The 23,800-nt window shown below is 38.7% G+C and overlaps 1 protein-coding gene and 1 non-coding gene across 3 annotated transcripts; both read left to right on the forward strand.

The window, feature by feature from the left end:
* The first annotated feature begins 4,634 nt into the window (after positions 1-4,634).
* BTG3 (BTG anti-proliferation factor 3) lies at positions 4,635-23,634 on the forward strand. 2 transcript variants are annotated; one of them, XM_061427075.1, is made up of 5 exons: positions 4,635-4,804; positions 8,226-8,404; positions 12,835-12,972; positions 17,882-18,089; positions 22,963-23,634. In XM_061427075.1, the coding sequence occupies exons 2-5, from the start codon at positions 8,232-8,234 to the stop codon at positions 23,200-23,202; spliced, it is 759 nt and encodes a 252-aa protein (XP_061283059.1). In that variant the 5' UTR covers positions 4,635-4,804; positions 8,226-8,231; the 3' UTR covers positions 23,203-23,634. The 2 variants fall into 2 exon arrangements, with proteins under 2 accessions (XP_061283059.1, XP_061283081.1); XM_061427097.1 differs by having other exon boundaries at positions 4,646-4,875.
* TRNAK-UUU (transfer RNA lysine (anticodon UUU)) lies at positions 12,068-12,140 on the forward strand. Its single transcript has one exon. It is a non-coding gene; the product is annotated as a tRNA-Lys (tRNA).
* Positions 23,635-23,800: the final 166 nt, after the last annotated feature.

Genomic DNA, 23,800 nt, shown 5'->3' on the forward strand with positions numbered 1-23,800 from the left:
ATGAGTCAGCTCTTCACATCAGGTAGTCAAAGTATTGGAGGTTCGGTTTCAGCATCAGGCCTTCCAATGAACACCCAGGACTGATCTCCTTTAGGATGGACTGGTTGGATCTCCTTGCAGTCCAAGGGACTCTCAAGAGTCTTCTCCAACACCACAGTTCAAAAGCATCAATTCTTCGGCACTCAGCTTTCTTTATAGTCCAGCTCTCACATCCATACATGACTACTGGAAAAACCATAGCCTTGACTAGACGGACCTTTGTTGACAAAGTAATGTCTCTGCTTTTTAGTATGCTGTCTAGGTTGGTCATAACTTTCCTTCCAAGGAGTAAGCATCTTTTAACTTCATGGCTGCAATCACCATCTACAGTGATTTTGGAGCCCCAAAAATAAAGTCAGCCACAGTTTCCCCTTTTTCCCCATCTATTTGCCATGAAGTAATGGGACCAGATGCCATGATCTTCGTTTTCTGAATGTTGAGCTTTAAGCCAACTTTTTCACTCTCTTCACTTTCATCAAGAGGCTCTTTAGTTTTTCTTCACTTTCTGCCATAAGGGTGGTGTCATCTGCATATCTGAGGTTATTGATATTTCTCCTGGAAATCTTGATTCTAGCTTGTGCTTCCTGCAGCCCAGCGTTTCTCATGATGTACTCTGCATATGTTAACATGTAACATGTCAGGTGGATTGTTTACATCTCTATCTTCCACTAGATTGTGAGCAACTCATTTGCTCATCTTTAGATCCTCTTGAATGGACACAGGGTCCTGTCCCCAGTACTCTAGCATAGATATGTGACATCACTAAGCAGACTTGAGTACCTGAAGACCAACATCCAATCCTCTCTCCCTCACCCCCACCCATCCCCATCACCAGACAACTGACTGAAAAGAGCAAAGAAACATAAAAATGAGGGGATTTGTTTTCTTATTAAAAGCAAGCTTTACAGTGTTCATTAAGGGAATTTATATTTTTAAACCTACTGAGGAAATACTATTGAATGAAGGTAGTTGTGATAGTTAATTTTATGTGTCAACTTGGTCATACTGTGGTGTCCAGTTGTTTGGTCAAACACTAGCCTAGATATTGCTGCAACTGGTATTTTGTAGATGTTGGTTAACATTTATAACTAGGAGTTCAAGAAAAGATTACCCTCAATAACATGGGTGGGACTCAATTATTTGAAGGCCTTCAGAGCAAATAAATGAGATTTCCCAGAGTAGAAGGATTATTACTCCTTCCTCAACAGGTTAACATAAAAATCCCTTCTATGGACTCTGGACGCAAGACAGCAGCTCTGACTCTTTTGTGTTTCCTGGTGGCCTGGCCTACAGATTTCAGACTTTCCAGCTCCCACAATCTCATGAACCAATTCCTTGAAATTAATCTCTTTCGCCATATATGTATCCTCTTGGTTCTGTTTCTCTGAAGAACCCTAACACAACTGTGTTTCTAAACAGTTCTTTCTTTCACAGTATTTCTGAATGTTTTGCTTAATGAATATATCTTTATTCTTACTTTCGTTATATTGAATAGGGGTAGGAGTTTACATACTGCTTACTAATAGTGAATTCTGCTGGTGTGAAGAACAAGAGAGTATTGTGCAAGGAATCCAACAACACTGGCACCTCTCCTGGCAAGCAGGGAAATCCTATACCAGAAGTTTTCAGTATGAAGCTCTATTTGAGTCCAGAGTGTGCAACCTACCTATAGATTTTCTTATGGAGAAGGAAATGGCAACCCACTCCAGTATTCTTGCCTGGAGAATCCCATGAACAGAGGAGCCTGGTGGGCTACTGTTCATGGGGTCACAAAGAGTCGGACACGACTGAATGACTAAACACACAGATTTTCTTAAGCTAATTCATGTGAACTGACAAATCCTAAGCAATTTCCATGGGCTTCCCTGGTGGCTCAGTGGTAAAGAATCCACCTGCAATGCAGGAGACGTGGGTTGGATCCCTGAGTTGGGAAGATCCCCTGGAGAGGGAAATGGCAGGAATCCAGGATTCTTGCTTGGGATATCCCATGGACAGAGTAGCCTGATGGGCTGCAGTCCATAGGCTCTCAAAAGAGTGGGACACAAATCAAGCAAATAAACAATAACATAACAACCAACTTCTGATAAGCTTGATCAAAACCTTTTTTTTCCCAAAAAAGATAGACCATATTTGGGACAGGGAGGAGGGTTTTAAGAGTTAATGCAACTCAAAATAAGATGTTGGTTTGCCCAGTTTCCATTGCCTCATTCATCAAGAGAGTTTGTGTTGTGACTCTTGGAAGTCAGTTTTATTGCATGATGTAATGGAGAAAATAATGAAGATTACAAATTTTCTTTATGCTTATGTTGTTTTAAACTACTGCCAGTTTATGGATATTTAAAAAGTTGAAGCAAAGAAAGCAGATTTAGTTTCTTTTAATTCATCCAAGTGGTTAGGTCCTGGAAATTTTTGAAGTAATATGTTGAAGTGTTTTTAGAATTAAAAAGTCTTAAATCCCACTTGGTAGACCTCCAAAGGCCCTCAAAGGCCGCACACTTTCCCCTAGAAATGTGGATTGAGAAGATGGTACCTGAGACTGTTGTGCTTTCAATGCTGAATTTCTCTGAGCTCAAAGGAATAACAGATTTGAAATTTTGGTGATTGTTGAATCATGGTCTCTGTGACTTTATGTGTGTGATTATACAGCCCTTGCCCTAGGCTCATTTAGGTGGCTCATTCTCAAAGGAAACAGCTTGTGCTAAAAGAAAACTACATCTATTAATACATGATTTAGTGAACATTTAGAGTGAACTGAGAAAAGAAATCAACTGTGAAAGGAAAAAACCCATATGAATGGGTAATTGTTTGTATCAGCTCTGTTCCCCTGTTCCAGCCTCCTAGAGTAGGGACCTGCATTGAGACCAATTCTTTTGGGCTTGTGTGATTCTGAATTAAGAGGAAAGAGCTGAGGGAGAAAGATCTAAAGCACACAGCCAGAACTGAAGAAGAGTAGGGTGGTTTGAAAAAGAGGCACACAATCAGTAACTTTGTGTAAGAACGGTTGATGACAGAAGTGTTTAAGATAGTTTGTTAATTACCTGCTTCCCAGTTTCAAGGCTATGAGAATTTTTTGGATTTTGAAATTGGGTTTCAGGTATTCCTGTGTGTTTTGAATATAGTAGTGCTCTAAGACTGGACCATATGGGTCACAGATTTATTAAAAAACATCAAAATACTAATCTTGAGCTATAGATATTTCTGGACAAGTTCTGAGTAGTGTTTGTCACTGCCTAGCTATTTTATTAAATTGTAGACAGAAAAGGCTTCAACAGGAAAATAACCTCCGTTATGAGATTAGAATGAAAACACCTTCGTATCTCCTAGAACAGACTAGGGTGTGAATTTAAGTATCCTTTTTAAATGACCGGTGAGTAGCTTCAGTTAGAACAGTATACTTTATACAAACACACACACACACAGTTTTATTGTACTGGTTTGGGAATCGCATATTTTTTTACTGCTAAAATATTAGCATTTTGAATTTGCAAATAGGCTACACTCACCACCAGTAATGCAAACTTAAAATACTCCCAGGCCTAGCAGGCAGTGAAATATCTGGTCAACATATAACTTGAACAATAAGTTCTTGAGTAATTTGCATTATGCTTTGGCTAGAAACAATGAAAGCTAGTTTTCAGTTAAAAGAAAAAAGTAGAAATATCTTGTATTTTTCTGGCCTGTTTAATGTATTAAAGTGCTTTCACAAAACGAATACCATGGGGCCAGTAAGAAACGTTAGAAAGATGTCCCCCCCCCGCCCAGAAAATTAATATACATTTTTCACATATGTATTTGGTCAAAGATTAAATTTTGCATGTGGAAGTCCTTGACTAGAAGCGTCTGGGAAACAGAAAGCTTGGACTCAAGGTTTCATTCAGCTAATATCCCTGGAGACCCTCTTCTGTGCAGGAGACCCTCTTTGGTGTGCGGTTGGGACACAAAGGTCAGCAGGCGGCAGTCCCTGCTCTCAGGGAGCTACCCGCCGCTCAGGGAGCGGCCCAACTAGGACTCTGAAACAAACTGAAATGTCACCAAGAGGCTGCACAGCTGACGTGCCCCTAATTATCAAACCAATGAAGAGGTTCTGTCCACAAAAGCAACGTCTGCCTTCCGTCTGATCTGTGTAAACGCCCCCTACTCGCATCCCTCACCGCCGCCCCCCAAGCCCGGGGACTAGAGAGCTGGGCCTCTACAGAGCAGGGTCTAAGACTCGCCCTCCCCGCCACGGGGTGTCAGGGCTCAGGGCAACAAGCAGACACGAGAGGAAGAAGCAGAGACCCCAGCAGCAGAGGGGAAGTGGCCCACGCGACCCACGAAGGGGCTGCGGCAGGTGGGTCGGGCTGGCGAGAGTCCGCTAGACCCTCAGTGCCATTCTTTCCGGAAGGGGGAAGCCCATGGCGTTGTTGCCCTGGTGCTCGGACTGGAGGGTCTGCCGCGCGCGTGATACGACTGAGGGTGCTTCGCCGCCCGCGCCGCGGGGCCGGCGCCCCGGGGGCGTGGCCGAGGCGAAGCCCCGCCTCAGGCTCCTCCCCCTAGGAGCGCGAGCCAGTCCTGAGCGGCGCCATCCCTTTCCCGGGTCATCGCCCCGCCCCTCTTCCGGCCCGCGAGCCCCCCGCGCGTCGCTTCTGGGCCGCGTTCGCTAGCTCTCGCGCGCTAGCCAGCCCGCCCTCTCAGCGCGCGCTTGGCAGCCCGACGACGCGGGAGCCTCACAAGCCTGACGAGGCTTGCAGCGCTCGTTACCACTGAGCGCCTGTCCGCTAAGGCGGTACGTTCGGTTCCCGGCCCGGGGACTGTTGGGGTCGCCGAATCTGTGGCCCCAGAGCGGAGGCGGCGGCGGTGAGAGGACTGGGCCAGGAGGAGGCGGACATGGCGGGGCTCAGGGCAGCGGGAGGAGGGTGGTCCGGGCGCCCAGGAGGCCACGTCGAAGGCTCGCGGGCGGGCAGTGCGTGGGGGGACCGCGAGGAGTGCTGGGTCAAACAGGCTTGCATCGGCTCTGGCCCGGCGCGAAGGAAGGGCTGGGAACTGAAGGGGGCGGTCCTCGAGGGTTTCCGCGAGACCCTCAGGGGCATCGCGACGACGGAGACGCCGCCTAGAGGCTCCTGCCACGTTTCCACAGCGCGTTACCTTCCGCTCGGGGTGGGCGACAGCCTTCCTCGCGCGGCCGTGGGTTTTCTGGACCCGGAGACCCGGCTTCCTATGTCGGGGTGGAGGGAGGTCGCGCCTGAGGGCAGTCGAGTTCTCGAACCCGGGCCTCCGAAGGCTGGAACCTGCCCGGGGGCGACGGACCCTGCGCGACTGTTCGCGGGGGAGGAAGGGAACGGGGTTCGGGGCCCTGCCCCCTTAACTCGGGAAAATCCGCGATTGCAGAAGTTGGACGCGCTCGCGGGCGGTTCTTCCAGGAGTGGGTGGATACGTGGGGTGCCCCCTCACCTAGCGCTCCTCAAGAGCCCCGTGCCAGTGCCGGGCCGCGGGCTGCCGGGGCATGAAAAGCCCACCTCCCAGCGCCGCGGGAATCCTGCCTCTCGGGGTCTGGAGCCCGCTTTGTGGCGCCGCGAGGCTGGTCCGAGGCTCCTCACCCGCCCCCCGCGGCTGGGATTCCCTCAACCTTGGGAAAGTCTGTCCGGAAAAATACTTGTTTCCAGAAACGGGCTCGACTCGCCTCTCGTTACAAGGGAGGGAAAAGTACAAAGTTATAAACTCCTGGCAGGCAGGGCTGGGTTTTCCTTGGGGTTCTCGGCCCGCCGCCGGGAGCCGAGGAGACTGTGGAACAAAGTAGAACTTGAGGAGCTGCCGCGGTGACTACGTCCCCGGATGACGTCACCGTGCGAGATTTAAAATGGGAGCTTTTCGCTCCGAGTGTGGGTGGAGGGTTTGTGGCCCCTTACTCGAGATACTTCGCTTGCGTACCTCGGGTCTTCTGGGCCTTGCTGGGTTCTGCTTCCTGACTTCATAACTCTCCCCTCTGGGGGGTACCCTTCGGATCCTCCTGGAATACTGACCTGTGAGGGTGGGTTAAATTGTCAGCAAATCAGGCACTATTCCTTCAAAAGTGGAAAAAAAAAAAATTCCGTATGACTCATCTTGTGTTACAACCCAAAGCCACCACTAAGTGGTTCTTTCCTTCCTTTCTTCCTTTTATTTTCTGATGTGAAACAGAGGGCCGAGGAGGGGTGGAGGGGGGCAGGAAAGGAAAACAAAACCCCACACTCAGATATGTAGAGCAGAGTTGGCAAATTGAATGAAGAAAATGAGTTAGTTGGGGATGGAGTATATTTCTTTAGCGTGATTCCTTGTTTTCTTTGGTGGGGTGGAGGCTGATGTAGTTCCATCAGCAAGTTTCATCCCAAAGCATATATTAAATTGCAGTGGGTTTTCTTTTCTATCATAACGTGGTGGAGTATAAATATAGCTTTATATGTGGAAATGGCTGACGTTTTTTTCAACAGGAGGCTGCACAGCAGTTGCAGAGGGCTGGGGTTGTGTGCCGCTGGCCATAGAAGAAACCCATTCTAGGGTTCCAGGAGGAAGGTTTGGGTGTCTTCCCATCTAGGATCAGGGTAGCTATGGCTGCCAGCATACTTCTCAAATACCATACAGAATTTATTTCACACTGATGTCCCTTGTTTGAATTTGCACAAGGAGGAAAGGAATCATACTATGAAGACAGACTTTAAGAGGAAGTTTGGGAAAAGAAAAAGGAAGCTAACAGAATCAGCTTTAGTTTTTAAATCTGAAAGAACTATAGGCTAGGTTAGTCAGTTTTTACACCAGACATAGCAGAGGCTGTATGTCTTTAATAATTGGCTCTGAAAAGGTGGTGTTGCTTAGTAAATGCAGCATCTGATAACTCCAAGTTACTTACAGCAGCCAAATGAATGAGCTCATCGGGTAAAGACAGAATATACATTGAAACAATCCCAGTACAAGAAAGATATCCAGTACAAGGTTTTTGCTTTTATGGATTAATCAATGATAAATCAGATCTGACGTTTAAAAAGAATCCTTCTTGAGGCAGTTCCAAAATGCAACTGAATGTCTAATTATTCCTTTTAGTTTGGTTTTCCATGAATGATCCTGAATTTCCACTTTCTTAAATATGCTTTGATAGAGCTGGGTTTTTTGGTCATATTTACCTATGTCTCTGGTCCTGAAAGAATACTTAGAGAAGCTCGATGGTGGATCTTTGTGTATGACAGGTTTGTTGAAATATAGTTCACACACTCTATAATCCACGCATTTAAAATGTACAGTTCATTGGTATTAGTATATTCATTAAGTTGTAGAACCATCACCACAGTCAATTTTAGGACATTTTCATCATTTCAAAAGGCAGTCTTATACTCACTGACATCACTCCTCCCCCATTCTTCCTACCCCTAGGCCACTAATCTATTTCCTGTTTATATAGATTTGCTTATTCTGGACATTTCATATAGTGTTATACAGTATTTGGTCTTTTGGCTTCTTTCCCTTAGCATAATGTATTCAAGTTTCATACATGTTGTAGCACCTACCAGTTTGTCATTTCTGTTGATGAATAATATTCCACATTTTATTTATGCATATATCGGTTGCTCCACATTTAGTTTGTTTCTGCTTTTTGGTTATTATGAATAATGTTTCTGCGGACATTTGTGTACAAGTTTTTGTGTGAACATATGGCTTCATTTTTCTTGGGTATAGAGCTAGAAGTAGAATTGCTGGGTCATGTGGTAGCCCTATATATATGACCTTTTTAGGAACTGCTAAACTGTTTTCTATATTGGCTCTACAATACTGGATTTTAAAGTGGACTTTTTTATGTTTTAAAGTACATGTTATTTCTTATAATTTTAAACTTGAATTATTATAGTTAAATATTTATGCATGTAGTAAAAGCTTATAGTGGTATCATTGTAGTACTTCTGAGTGATATCTCTGATTTTTATTTTAGCTAACAGGAACAACTTGGTGTGCTCTCTTTAGTGAACTCCTTACAAAGGTGATAAAATTCTTAAGCAGTATTTAATAATAAGGTCTTTATGGCATAAATTAGTGACTGTTCCTTGCTCCAGATATCAGCCAATGAAACATGAGATAAAATTGGCAGGAGGAAAGGGGGCTGTAAAGGAGGTATATTTCACAGAGCTTTATCTTCAAATTTTGATGTTTCCACTTTTTTGAGAAAAACTATTTTATCTTTGCAGGAGAAAATGAAGAACGAAATTGCTGCTGTAGTCTTCTTTTTCACAAGACTAGTTCGAAAACATGATAAATTGAAAAAAGAAGCAGTCGAGAGGTTTGCTGAGAAATTGACCCTGATACTTCAAGAAAAATATAAAAATCACTGGTATCCGGAAAAACCATCAAAAGGACAAGCCTACAGGTAAAGGATTAGCTTGGACATTTGAATTGGACTGAGTGAAGGGGATGATCATCAGCTCCTCAAAGGGTTAGGGTTAGGGTTAGGAGCCAGAGGAGTGATGGTGTCCTGTCTATGTCTTTCACAGTTTAGCTGCATCATACCCAGCTCAGGAGTGGCTCATTTATTTTTTCCTTATTCACTTAAAAATACAAGCATTTGTTGTTGGGACTCCTACTGCCTGGACTTGGGATGCCAATCTGTAGACTCCTGGGAATTAGTTTTGTGGTCATAGTGTGACTCCTGAGTGTTTTTCTTTGTGTATCACAGGTAGTTGAGGATTTTCACAATTGTAGAGGACCCTTGAAACTATCACTTAGAAAAGGGCATGGTAAGAGCTGAGAGAAATGAGATCCTTGTATCTAAAAGTAAATTACATGCGACATATTAAAAGTTTTCTGGCAAATGAGAAATAAGATTATTAGAACACCTCATATGTTCTCGACACAGGAATGATTTCATTTGTACTGTGCATAATTCGTTGTAGTAGAAGCCAGTGTAACCATTTTATAGATGAAGGTAACTTACCTATGATTTGCAAATGGTAAATACTAGCTCTGGAATTTGAATTCAGGTCTAACTCACCCTAAATTCTTAGGAGCTTTCTGTTACACCACAGTCTGACCACTGCCTTGTCTCTGAGGGTGAAGGCAGTTCTCACTCCCAGCTGTCTTTTGTACTCCAGTTTATAAGTTGCATATACAGTTTAAAGAAGAGCAGACTCCTGTAAAACTTGTCCTGGCATGTTCTCTCTTTAGTGTTTATGTGACTACTTGGGAACCTGAGTTGAGAATGTTCTACTAAACTCAGCTGTCAAACTGTGTCCCATTTGTGGATGTGACCAAAAAATAAAAGTGGAACAGTTGTGACTGTCATGAATATAAATTCTTTTATTTATGCATATTGCTGCCCCTAAAGATTCCTCCACAAATCAGCACTTCACAGTAAAAAGAATTTTCTTCCAGTCACTGTGTTCTTGTCAAGTGTATGACTATTCAGTGTGCAAAGGAGGTAAAAATATGACTTGTTTAGTTTTCATTTGTGAAAAGCAAGGTAAGCATGTGATCTGTTGAAAAGAATCAAAGTAATTGATATATTTCTCTCTCATTTTTATCCAAAGAGGTTTCCTAGTATACTGGAAAATGTGAGTGAAAGTAGAGATGTGGATATAATTCAAGTTATTGTTTTTTATCCTCTCACTTGATTCTCTCAGTTTTTTCCTGCATATCTTCATTTCTGATAAAGTGTACAGCTTTTGTGAATTAGAGCTCTTGAGGCTTTTTACACTGATGTAATTGACATTGGACTAAGGCTTTTGGTAGTGCCAAGCCACTGTACTGTTACTGAAAAAGGAGACACTGTCAAATAAATGCTTAAAGATCAGACAGTGTACAATTTCATTTCCATTAATTTCAAAAACTTGAGGAAAAAAGTTAGCCAAACAGGATTAAATTGGCATGTAATCAGAACTATCATTATTGAGTCATTTTGAAGCCATCTTTGAAGTAGAAAACTATTAGAGTTAATAGTGGGTTGTTTTCTTTTATAAAAATTAGTAGACTATAGAATTAACCAAAGTTTTAGACTCTTCATAGAGTAGGTTGGAAGTGTTCTTTTTCTTCTAAAGTTTTTATATTAGTATGTTTCTCTGCAACATACACAAATAAGGGCAATTTGGCAACATTACCGAGATCTGTAAAAATATTCATAGTCTTTGAAAACTGAGTCTCCTAAAATCTATTCTAGAATCATAATCAGAAATGCAGACAAATATGTATGAATATGGATATTTCTTACACTTTATAATTGCAAAAAATTGGAAAGCACTACACTGTCAAGTAAATGATAGACTATTTTTATGCAGCTTTTAAAATCTTGTTTTTGAAGAGTGGCTAATGGGTAAGTAGTCACAGTATCTAGAGTGAAAAAAAAATAGCATAGAAATATGTATGGTATGCAAATTTTGTTGAAACAGTGTCTCTAAGCCTTTATATTTACATATTTTTTTTTAAGCTCAGAGCCTACATCTTCACTGTGTGTTAAAAAACACATACATGTATACATGTAAGATCTATCTCCTTACCCTTAACTGATTTTGATCCTGGGCACATGGGACTTTTGAATCAACCTACACAACATTAGAATCTATAACATAAGACCATCTCATAGAAAGGAACAAAGATTTTCTTACATGTTTTAAACTAGTTTTAAATTTTTACTCTGAATTTGCTAAATTGTTAATGGTGATGTTATGATAAATATAGGCCTAATTGGGTTGTTCAATAAGATGAACTTTGGCATCTGTTGTGGATCTGAACCCTGCATTCACTACTTTCTTGCCGGGTAATGTTGGGCAAGTTACTCAAACTCTCTCTGCCTCCTTTCTTTCTTGCAATGGAGAAAATAGTATGTAACTCACAGGATCAATGTGAAAATTTAAAGAGTTAATATAGACATACTTTGTTTTATTGTACTTTGCTTTATTTTATATCACAGATGTGGTTTTTATAAATTGAAGTTTTGTGCAAGCATGCATTGAGCAAGTCTATCAGCGCCACATTTGCAATTGCATTTGCTCACTTTGCGTCTCTGTCACATTTTGGTAAATCTTACAGTATTTCATACTTTTTTGTTATTATATTTGTTTCAGTGATCTGTAATAAGGGATCTTTGATGTTACTATTACAGAGACTCGATGAAGGCTCAGGTGATGGTTAGCATTTTTTAGCATAAAGCTATGTATATTGTGTTTTAGATGTAATGCTATTACACATTTAATAGACTACAGTGTAGTATAAATATAACTTTTATATACACTGAGAAATAAAAAATTTGTGACTGGCTTTATTGTGATACTTTATTGCTCTGGTCTTTAACCAACCCACAATGTCTGAGGTATGGCCATACATACAAAGTATTTAGAAAACTTTCAAAAAGGGTTGTTATTATTATTACTTAGAAATATATATTAGCTATTATCTAATGAGAACTTTTTCACTGTTTTAAATGAAAATGGAAATTGACTAATTAAATATAAACACATTATTCTCTTGATGTTACAGTATTATAGTTAGTAGTATTATCAATATTTGTCAATTAACTTATATTTTCTATATTTTAAAGCTTTGGGTCTGAAGAAGAAGTAAAATGATTTAATCTAAATTCCCCTTGTAAATCGTGGGCTTCTCTGGTGGCTCAGACGGTAAAGAATCTGCCTGCAGTGCAGGAGACCCAGGTTCAATCCCTGGGATGGGAAGACCCCCTGGAGAAGGGAATAGCTACCCACTCCAGTATTTTTACCTGAAGAATCTCTTGAATAGAGGAACCTGGGGGCTACAGTCCATGGGGATCACAAAGAGTTGGACATGACTGAGAGACATAACACTTTTACTTTCATACTTTCACACTATAAATCAGGATTAGTACAAAAACCTGGATTCTCTTGGTTCATTTCTTAGCTGTAGGCAGTAAATACTTTCATTGTAACTAAAAATTTCTCTATGTAAGCAGGATACTTATTTTAAGAGGTATTTTTGCATTCATACTGAGAGCCATCTTTGAGCATTCTGTTAGGTAGCTGTGGTAAGTACTTCTTGAGTTAAAAGAAAAAATGGGACAGATGGGAATTCCCTGGTAGCCCAGTGGTTAGGACTCTGTGCTTTTACTGCTGTGGGCCCAGGTTTGATCCCTGGTCAGGGAACTAAGATCCTATAAACTGTGTGCTGGAACAGTCTTTATTGGTTTAGAATTTTTTCACTTTTTTGCTAACTAAAAAATAGGAAAACCCTTGAGTAACACAACTTAAATAAGCCAGTAACACTTTTGGATTATATTTTACTCTTAATACATGATAAAAATGGTTCTGTGTCCTTGACTGATTTGGTATTTAGAGAACAGTTATAGGTAAGGCAAAGGATACTCTTCTTAAGCAAAGTAATGACAGAGCAAAACTTGTCACAAAAATTTCTGAATATTGTTTAAAACATTAGTTGAGGTCTTTTTGTTAGCTGGAGATTTTGTTATATAGGAATTTGGCTAATTTTTTGCATTCAAAGTTCTAAGTAATTTCATGCAACTTTCATACTCCTTGCTTGTTGAAGTACATGTGAGGTTGAGTAGTTACTATCTGAAATGAGGTAGAGCCAGTTCTGATTTCCCTGTGCTCATGCAGATGCCCTCTTCTTTCTACCAGGCTGGGTAGACAGCAGCATTGATGCTGCTGCTGTCTCTTTGCCTTTAGTTCAGATTTGTTAATCTATTTAGGATAGGTATTCCTGAGTTCTTTACCAGGGTTTTATTTTTTTTAATTCATGTTGGCAAATACTAGTAGATATAACTAAGTTTCTGGTTTAAATTTTATTTAAAGCTATTAACATTACTCCACTTTTTTGTAGATGCATTCGTGTCAATAAGTTTCAGAGAGTTGATCCTGATGTCCTGAAAGCCTGTGAGAACAGCTGCATCTTGTACAGTGACCTGGGCTTGCCAAAGGAACTCACTCTATGGGTGGACCCATGTGAGGTGTGCTGTAGGTGAGTTCTTGAGTTTGGCAACTGAACTGATCACCATGCTGGAATTGATTTTTATGAAATTCTCTCAGGTACTGCCTATACACGTATCTTAATGGCCAGGAGCTGGTTGTTTGGCTTTCTCAGATGTGAATTTTGTAAACTAATCTTCTAGGAGGTGATAGTAAAAGACTGGTTACACTCCTGTTTTACAACTAAAGAAACTTAAGAAATGATAGAGTAGGGGTTTTTTTTTGAAGAGCTTTACCAAGTTTATTGTAGAATTTAGATACCTTGACTCCCCATAGGTCAGTTATTACCTTCTCGCATTTGATAGTGCCCTTTCCCCTCTTCAAACTAGGAAAGTTGCTAATCCCAAATAATACTGGATAATTACTTTTGGTTGGTCTCTGTTGCTGTTTGTTTCTACTCTTGCCTCTCCCTGCCCCCTGCCCCTTTTGGCTTTTAAGTGGCTGAGTGAACTTTCTGTGGTTTTATTTTCATAATGGAAATTATTTCTTGTTTCCTAATGAGCAGAATTGTAAAAGCTAGGTGTGTTAGGTATGAAGCTGAACTTCATTCACTTTAAAAGCATTCATTGTGGACCAGGCATTCTTAGTTGTGGAAATGAAAGTGACATTATTCTTTCAGGTAGTTCAAAGTGTAATAAGGGAGAAGAAAGAATAAGCAGATAACAACAGAGTGAGATTTATGCTATAATAGAAATATGTACAAGATGCCCTGGTTGGTGGCACAAAGGAGAAAGTTACTGCCTCACGGAAGACTGTAGTCACCCCTTGGTAAATCAGTGAAGGATTAGTTCCAGGACACTCCTCACCACACACGCGCATACACAGCCAGAACTAAGATCCTTGGATGCCCACGTCCCTTATATAAAATAGTGCAGTATTTGCATATAACTTGTGTATAACCTCCCATTTACTTTAAATCATCTCTAGATTACTTATAATACCTAATACAATGTAAATGCTATGTAAATAGTTGCCTTAAATTGAAGAAGTTCAAGTTTTTCTTTTACGAACTTTCTAGATTTTTTCCCCCCAATATTTTTGGTCTGTGGTTGGCTGAATGCACGGATGCAGAACCCATAGATACAGAGGACTGATTTTATTGAGTAGGTGATACTTGAGCTGAGTGGTGAAGGAGTTGCAGTTGACTGACTAGATGACAAAGTAGGAAAGATGTTTCCAGACAGGATGAACAGATGCATGGAACCCCCTGTGAGTGATTTCCTACAGCTGTTCCATTAGGGTTTTCTCTTTGGTTTAGAGGTACAGTTTACCCATTGATTGTAGTAGAGGTGCTTTTGATGTAACCCTAATATCTTCTAAAGGTGGTCATGGGCTGTGACTTGATCTTCATCAATGAAAGTGGTGACGAAGACATGCTGGATAAATACATGGTTGTTCTGCAACAATTTTCTGGACCACCCTGGGGCTGCTTGATGTAAGCTGGTGTCTTATGTAAGCTTATTGCTTTGGAAAACTGGAGGCAGGTAGATTTTCCAGTACTTATTTCTCATAAAAAGGAATAGCAGCAATTTTTGGTCTGAGAAGGTCAGACAATTTTTAGAGTCTGGGACTAAGGACGGATTTACCTCAGGCCAGGGTCAGACTTTGTTTTGTAGACTTGGTCCACTGAATCCCTGCAGAAGACTTTTCAGTATACAAGAAATAGCTATCACAAAAATAACTATATTGAAATACTTACTTTTTTAAGGCCTATACTTTGATCCTGATTTACTCTTACTTCATGCACAGTTCTTTAAGTTTATAGTTTTTTAAGCCATTAAGACTTACATGACATTTGAAGGGGGACTGTTCAAAATACAGTTGACTTTCCATATCTGAGGGTTCCATATCCACGCATTCAACCAACTTTAGTTCAAAAATATTTGAGGGGAAAAAATTAAAGATAAGTTCTAAAAAGCAAAACTTGAATTTGCCATGCTATGCAACTATTTACATAATATTCAAAGTATCTGCATAATATTTACATTGTATTAGATATGATAAGTAATCTGGAGATAGTTTAAAGTGTATGGGAGCGTGTGGGCAGGTTGTATGCAAATACCTTGCCATTTTATTTAAGGTACAATACTTGGGCAGCCATAGATTTTCACACTGGGAGAGGAGGGGGAGGGGATGGTCCTGGAACCAGTCCCCTAGGATACTGTTGTCATAAATTTACAAAAAAAGTAATAGTCTAACATAGAAGTGGGAACAAAAAAGCAAGAGTTGAGCCAAATATATTATCACACTGTCAAATAAGGAATATTTAATACAACAGTCTTAAATCATAGGGGAAAGTTTCTATATCCAAGGATGTTTAAGAAGTTGGTGAATTACATGAACATTATGGACATATTTATTTGAAATGCTTAAACCATATCTTGACACCTGAAGATGAGAGCTTTAGTTACGTGGACATTCTGTTTTAAAGTGAATACTTCATTATATGATAATACCAGATAATGAAAAATTACTGAGCTTTCTCATCTTGCTAGTATAAGAAAATCCTTGCATTGCCTTCTGTATGATCAAAATTTTGCCCCAAATTGACTATGATGTGAGTTTCTTCACAGTTAATAGAAATTATCTTTAGAATGTTCATTAAGTGATGATAGAAACCCCAGAGGAAACAAAGTGTTAGTAATTGGGTAGAGATGATTGCTATAAATTAATAAAGGAAATTGAGATATTTATTAGTGCTTTTGAATCCAAACTGGGAATATTCTGAAAATTAAAACTGATACAGCAGTTACATAGTTGAATAAATAATGTGAGTCATTAAAAATAATAAATCATTGTATACTAAAGGCTGTGGTTGTAAAAAATATTTGAAATCTACTCAGAACATTATTCATAGAATTATTCCCTCAGGATAGATATTGGAAAAATGCAAAAGTGTTATATAGTTAGAAAGGTAATCACTTCGTGAAATACTTCAGATTATACTGAATAGAAAACAGATCTTTCCTATAAGGAGAAATCCTGCAAATAGCTGGCATGTTATTATCTACTCAGTAGTCTACACTTCTTTTTTGTTTGTAATTTCTGTAATCCTTTCTTTTCCTGATAAAGAGCATTAGATACTATTGATATTTTTCAAATTAACTCAGTTGGTCTTAATGTTTTAGCAGTGTGTTTAAATTTTAAATTGTAAAGTTTAAAACTTGTCCCTTACTAATTCTGAGGAATTAATTGCATGTTCTGCTATTACGGTAATATAGTAAGCTGTTTCACTTACCCTGAAGAGAGCCCTCATGCCAAAATACTACCAAGGGAAAAATGCAAAACCTAATTGAGCTCAAGTGTCAAAGAAATCTGAGTTAATAAAGCTGATCCTTCAGTCATTTAGATGTCTGCCCTTGGTTTAGGTTTCTGTTTCTACTGAGGTAGGGTTTTTTCTCAGATTTCCTGCCTTTCTGTTTTGCCTGAGTTGAAATTGTAGTTTGTGAATTCTGTGTTGTTAAGAACTCACCCAATTGTTCAGGCATTTTCTAAGAAGAAGAATCACCAGTTGAAGAACAACCACTATCCAGCTATTTCCAGCTTCCTCATCCTGCAGATAAGAAACTAAGGCCTGGACAGACTGCATAACTTGTACCTGGTTACAGCTAGTACATGGCAGAGCAGAACCAAAAACATGTCTTGTGCTCTTTCCACCATCCTATAGCAGTTTATGAGACAGACTGAAAGAGAATAGAAAAAGGGAATTATATACTGTATTTAGATTGCATTTATGGCCCCATTCAGCCCATGAGAATAGAAGATAGCACAGCTAAAAGAAATAGAACTCACCTATGAGACTACTTGATTGCTATTTAAACTTTCATAGACTTTGTTGTAATTAGGCCTTTTACTTAATTGTTAATATCCTGATTCAGAAATAATTTGAGATGAGTTATCTTGAAATTAATTGACATCATAGTTAACCTTATTTTTCTTTTGAAGTCATTCTTACATTTTGTAAGCTTGGAATCATTTGTTTAACTTTAATTACATGTTGTGTAAGACTGCTTAACAGTTCATTTCCTTTGTCCTAACACTTCCTAGAAATTGTTTCATAGTGTTTATGATGTCTAATTTATTTGAATGGATTTGTCGGTTTCTTCTCTGTCCTCTCAATGAAAACTCCTAGTTTTACTGTGTATTATGCTATTTTCCCCTGATCGCAGAATTTTTTTTTCTAGTAACCAATAGCCAAAGTTAGATATCCTGACAGTTTTTCTTAGATCAAGGCTTTAAAAATGTTTTGGAAGAATAAAAACACTGCTTAAAAGAAGTGAACATTTATCATAGGAATCTCTGAAATCAGCAGTGTAATTCAAGAAAAATCCTTTTATTTTCCTCAACAGTAGCTATATTTTCTTTTTCTCTTTAACCTCAACAGTTCCCTCAGTTCTCATTTTTGTCAGTGTAGATACAGGAAACACAGGCCCCTTTTTTAATTTAATTGCAGTAAAAGTAAATCCCATAAGAAATGTCTAGTTGATTTTTGACTTGAATTACTATGATCTACAATATAGGGGTCAATTAAAAATTCATTAGAAAGTTTTACTGTATTAATGTAAATGTCCAGTACTTTAATGTATGGCCAATTTCAGTGGTGCATACAAAAATGTAATCAATGAATTTCTCTTGGGGCAGTAAAAAAGAAAATCGGAAAAGAGAATGAATGAGGTCACTTTTTTGATACGTTAATAGACTGGAAAACTGTCGCCTGCCTGTTGGCATGGAGCTGGGTTAACATACTATATATGTAGAATCAAGTTCTGGGAGGGTTCCTTCTTGGCCCGGGACTGGTGGCATGTCCAGACCTGTTCAGTTGTTTTTATGGACATTTGTTGCTTTGTTGATATAACTTCAGGGTTTCTAAGTTTTTTGTTTTTGGATTTTTTTATTCTAAGGTATGGAGAGAAAAATAATGCATTCATTGTTGCCAGCTTTGAAAATGAGGATGAAAACAAGGATGAGATTTCCAAGAAAGTTACCAGGGCCCTTGATAAGGTTACCTCTGATTATCATTCAGGATCCTCCTCTTCAGATGAAGAAACATGTAAGGAAGTGGAAGTGAAACCGAATTCTGTGGCTGCGACCCCCAGCCCTGTGTACCAGGTAACCATGAAGTGGCCCCATACTGAAGGTCCTGAGCAGGGCTTGCAAGGTCATCCTGGGTAATTCTGCTCATATTGCCCAGGATTTCTGACTTGAGATTTTAGATCACAGTTCTTGCCTTTCCACACTAAGGGGAAGCTGTTTCATCTGAGATGAGAATAGGCATCCTGAGTCATTTTATCAAAGGTCTGCTTTACTATTCAATATGTAGGATAAATATATTTCAAAAAGAATAGGAAGAATCATGGAAATAAAACATTTCTGATGTTTTAAAATCCTTAGTGCTTTCAGAAACAGCTACTTTTTTTTTTTTTTGTAGCCTTTAACTCTTCCAATTTGTAACTTTAGGTTTAACTTTCATGTTCCTCCCTCCCTGTGGTTAAAGAGAAACATCAATAAATTTTTCTTTAGTTAATTTTTCATTCAAGCCAAAACAATATCTTTCTTTGCCTTAACATGTAAGAATCATATAGCAAGCATGAGAGCTTTCCTGCTGTTTCGGTTGGTAAAGAATCTGCCTGCAATTCAGGAGACCCGGATTCGATCCCTGGGTTGGGAATATCCCCTGGAAAATGGAATAGCAACCCACTCCAGTATTCTTGCCCAGAGAATTATATGGACAGAGGAGCCTGGCAGGCTGTGGTCTATATGGTCACAAAGAGTGGGACACAACTGAGCAACTAACACATAGCAGTCAAAGTTTGTTCACTTATTTATTACTTATACCCCACATACCAAAGAACAGTTAATGTATTATAGATTGTAAAATTCTTAACAGGACTTTTCAACAGGAAATATTGTCAAGTAAAAAAAAAAAAAATCTTTTGAGTTGAGCCTTATTCTGTACATGTACTTTTTCTGATTTTGAGTCTATTTTTAAATATACCTGTTTTTATTAAGTTGGGCTTAATTAGATATAATTAAACATAACAGGTTTCTGGTATGGTTTGATTTGGCCTAAAATGAGAATTTAGATTTTAATGAGTAAGAAATCAGAGTATCATGAGTATTAGAGACTGAACCTTTAAAAAATTAACTTGAAACAGTATGTGCGTCCATGCTGAGTCACTTCAGTTGTGTCCGACTCTGCAGCCCTATAAACTGTAGCCCATGAGGCTCCTCTGTCCATGGGATTCTCCAGGCAAGAATATTGGAGAGGTTGCCATGCCCTTTTTCAGGGACTCTTCCCAACCCAGGGATTGTACCTACATCTCTTAACGTCTCCTACACTGGCAGACAGATTCTTTACCACTAGCGTCACCTGGAAAGCCAGAGTACAACAGTGACAGGTCCTCCGCTTCCCCAGCCACCAGTCTTGTGCCCTTGCATGAAGGTGTTCATTACCAGTTATTTTTGTATCCTTCCCAATAGAGTCCCTATATAGATAAGTAAACATAATATTTGTATTTCGGGGATCATTTTAAGACCACTGACATAAATATTTTGGACTTTTTTTCCCTGTGTGATACATTATGTGCTACAAATTACCATTGTTAAATTACTTGCAATTCATTGAGATGTGTGGTAATTTGATCTCAGAATTTTATTTGTTGTTACTCAGTAAAGCAAGAATATGAATCCCAAATTGAACTTATTGCTACTAATTTTTACAAGTAAATTGACCTTTAATTTTTAGATTTTCTTTTAAAATTAAATTGTACTTGTTTTCCCCCTTGTTGAAAGACTACTGGGATAAAATTCTAACAGAAAAGCATAGAAATGGAAGTGTCTTTTATGTGCTTTTAAAATAAAACAGTTCTTTTTGACATTACATTCACTTTCACAAAACATTTCATAATGGAGAAGTATAGTTCAGCTCTTAACAGTCATTGTGTAGAAAGTTGGAGCAGATGGTCCACTTTAAGATCTTTTTTACCTGTCCATTTTTTTCATCTTGGATCTGGCTTTACCAAGAAGAACCTTAAAAAAACAGGTTATCAAAGTATGGACAAAATAATTTCTAGCTTGGGGGTCTTTGTTCTCTGATAGGGGTCTGTGTTTTCTGAAAGGAACCTCCAAAGATAATTCTCCACTAAAAATGAAGATTATGTAATTTCTCCCCAAATTGGTCTATAGATTCACCTTGCTATCAAAATCCCAAAAGGCTTTTTTCTAGATAAAATTGAAAGAAAGGAGAATCAAGTCAGACATCTCACACTAATATCAAGTCATTATGTTTATCAAGACAGTGTGTTAATGGTTTGTTGTTTACTCTCCAAGTTGTGTCCAACTCTTTTGTGACCCCATGGACTGTAGTCCACCAGGCTCCACTGTTCATGGGATTTCCCAGGCAAGAATAGTGGAGTGGGTTATGATTTCCTTCTCCAGGGCATCTTCCCCACCCAGGAATCAACCCGCCTCTCCTACACTGGCAGATGAATTCTTTACCACTGAACCACTAGGCAATCCCTGTGGTAATGGTTTAAAGATACACAAATATATTATTGGAACAGATAGTAGACTCCTTACGTACAAAATTTTTTTTAATAAGTGCCAAAGCAATTCAGTGGGGAAAATCTATAAGAACTGGTACTGAAACGATTGGATAATCCATTTATTTTTTAAAAAGTGACCCTAACTGCTACCTTATTCCATACATTAAAACAACAACAACAACAACTAATTTTAAATGGGTCACAGGCCTAAACATAAATGCTAAATCTGACACTTGGAAGAAAACATAGGGAGATACCTTTATTATTTAGGATAGGCAAAGATTTCTTCCAAAAATGTTATTAAATTTGACCTCATCAAAATTAAAAATCTTTGCCCATCAAAAGAAACTGTAAAGAAAATGAATGGGCAGAAGTATAGGCTGGAACAAAATATTCTCAATACATATATTTGTCAAAGGACTTGTTTTCAGAATATACTTTAAAAATCAGTCCTATAAATCAACAATAAAAGACAAATGATCCAAATAACAACAGTGGGTATAAGATGTGAAAAAACACTTGTACAAAAGAAGTTATATAAATGGCCAGTAAGCAAATGAAAAAGGTGCTCAGCCTTATTTGTTATCAGGTAATTGTAAATTTAAGCCACAGTGAAACACTACTTTCAGAATGGCTAAAATTAAAACATCTGACAGTACCAAGTGCTGACAAGGATGTGAAGAAGCTGGATTCATAAACTGTTGATGAAAGTGTAAAAAATGGTACTATCACTTTGAAAACTGCTTGGCACTTAAATATGCATCTGCCCTATAACCCAACAGTTCCACTCCTAAGTATTTTAACAAGAGAAATGAAAAGAACCATATCTACAAAGCCTCTTACTAGAATGTTTATAACAGTAAAAAAAACAAATATCCATTAACAAGTGAATGGGGGAAGATAGTCATATATTCATTTATACCATAGGATAATAACAATAAAACAGATTTCATAATAGACACAGTACAGAAGGACCTAAAAAACATTCTTTTGAGCAGAAGAATTTTGCCAGGGAATTCTTTAGTGGTCCAGTGGTTAAGGACTCTTGTTTTCACTGCCAAGGGCACAAGTTGGTTCCTGGTAGGGAAACTAAGATCCCACAAGTCATGTGTTACAGCCCCAAAAAAAGAATATTGCTAGACACAAAAGAATATATACCTTCCATTTATATGGTGTTCACAAACAGGGAAAACTCAGTCTGTGATAGAAATTTGAACAGTGGTTGCTTGTGGGAATCATTGTTCCAGAATTGTGTCTACTTTTTGAGTTTTAAAAGCTTACCAGGACCCCATTGTAGAAAGAAATGAAAACATTCCACTTCACTATTGGTTTTTAGTATAGGTCAATTATTAGTTGGAACTATTAATAAATGTTTTCATTTCCCCATTGTAGGTAATCAAGAATTAACTGTGCATGCTAAGGTTATTCACTGCAGCATTGTTTTGTGTGCTTTTGTGCATTGTTGTTTTAAAAGACTGAAAGCAGCCGAAATGTCCTATCAACAAGATACCACTTGATTTAGTTATGGCATAGTCACTGCATTACTGTCTAGCTGTAGATTTATGGAAAAAGTCATTATATATATGAATGTCTCTGATATGTATTTGAGTATAGAAGCAGTATGCAGAATTGTGGATATTTAATGTGTATATTGATGTACACACAAGTATATTCATAGAATCTCTCTAAAGGTAATCAAAAAATTGATTAGTGTCTGCTGCCTCTGAGAGGGTAGCTGGTAATCAGATAAAGAGAGACTTTTTTTTTCCACTATATACAACTTCGTGCCTTTTGAATTTTCTATCCTGAATGTAGTGCTGATATACAGAATATAAATTTTTTAATCCCTATGCTAAGAGCAGATTAGAAATCAGAACTCTGAAACTCATAGTCACAGGGCACAGTATTCTGAGCAGAGAGGTCCAAGACTGCTGAAAACATTTTGCATAATGTGAACTTGATGTCCCACTTGACTTAGAGCATAATCTAAGACTGTTGTTCCAAAATGCTAAACTGGCTACATTAGAATCACCTGCAGAGTGTCATCAAAATACCTGGCCTCTCTTCCTAAAATGTTGTTAATACTGTTCACTAGACCAGGACTGGGGCATGACATTTTTGTGTTTAAAAGCTTCATAGGTGACTCTTCAGCCAGCTTTGGACACCAGCGGTCTTAAACATGATGTGTCCTTACAGGCCTCTACTCATTCTGTGTTTTCATCTTTTCTGGTTGATACAGCCAGAGAATACCTGGTTTTCGAGGGGTGTGTTTGAGTTTATTAATTTTTGTTCATTTGAAAAATACTGATCCCTTACTATATTTGAAGTTTTTAACATATTTAGACTTGACTGTAGGGAATGTCCCTTAGAGCTACTCTTTGGGTTGTGGGTGAGTGAGTTTGTTTTTTTATTGATTTACCATTTTATTTTCCCTACAGATTTCGGAATTAATATTCCCACCTCTTCCAATGTGGCACCCGCTGCCCAGAAAAAAGCCAATAATGTATCGAGGGAATGGCAATCAAAGTCACTACCCTCCTCCCATTCCATTTGGTTATCCAAATCAGGGACGGAAGAATAAACCATATCGCCCAGTTCCAGTAACATGGGTACCTCCTCCTGGAATGCATTGTGACCGCAATCACTGGATTAATCCTCACATGTTAGCACCTCACTAGCTGCTTTTGTCTGTTGGTGTCATGTTGAGCGAAGGTAGAATAAGCCTGACTACACATTAAAAGTTCATACTTAAAGTAGTAAAGTTAGATGGGCTAAACCATCAAACTTATTTTTATAGAGAAGTTATTAAGAATAATCTTTTCTTAAAAATATATATGCACTTTAGATATATTGATATAGTTTGAGAAACTTTATAAAAGTTAGTCAAGTGCCTGAGTTTTTAATATTAAACTTGAGTATTTATATATTGTGCATCAGCTCTGTTGCTTATGAGGATACTGTAGGAGTGGATGATCTAGCACCTTTGAGCATTTACTTTATGGAAAGTATGTAAGTTATTTATACACATGGAAATCTATTTTATGTTGTTGTTTAGAAGAATTGCATAAAATCATGTAGTTGCAAATAAAAAGTAGTTTGAGGCATGACAATGTGTGCTGCTGTTCTGTGCATAAACAGAGAAGAGTGAAAGGGATATCTCACTGCAGTGTTTAGTTAAATATTTAGCAAAGAAAAAGCCATGTAGCAATTTCCATTTTTCTTTAAAAAATTTTTTTATTAACCATAACTTTCCCAAAGGCTATAGTAGCAAGTGAT

This window comes from Bos javanicus, chromosome 1, assembly GCF_032452875.1.
Source record: "Bos javanicus breed banteng chromosome 1, ARS-OSU_banteng_1.0, whole genome shotgun sequence".
In the NCBI taxonomy this organism is placed as follows: domain Eukaryota; kingdom Metazoa; phylum Chordata; class Mammalia; order Artiodactyla; family Bovidae; genus Bos; species Bos javanicus.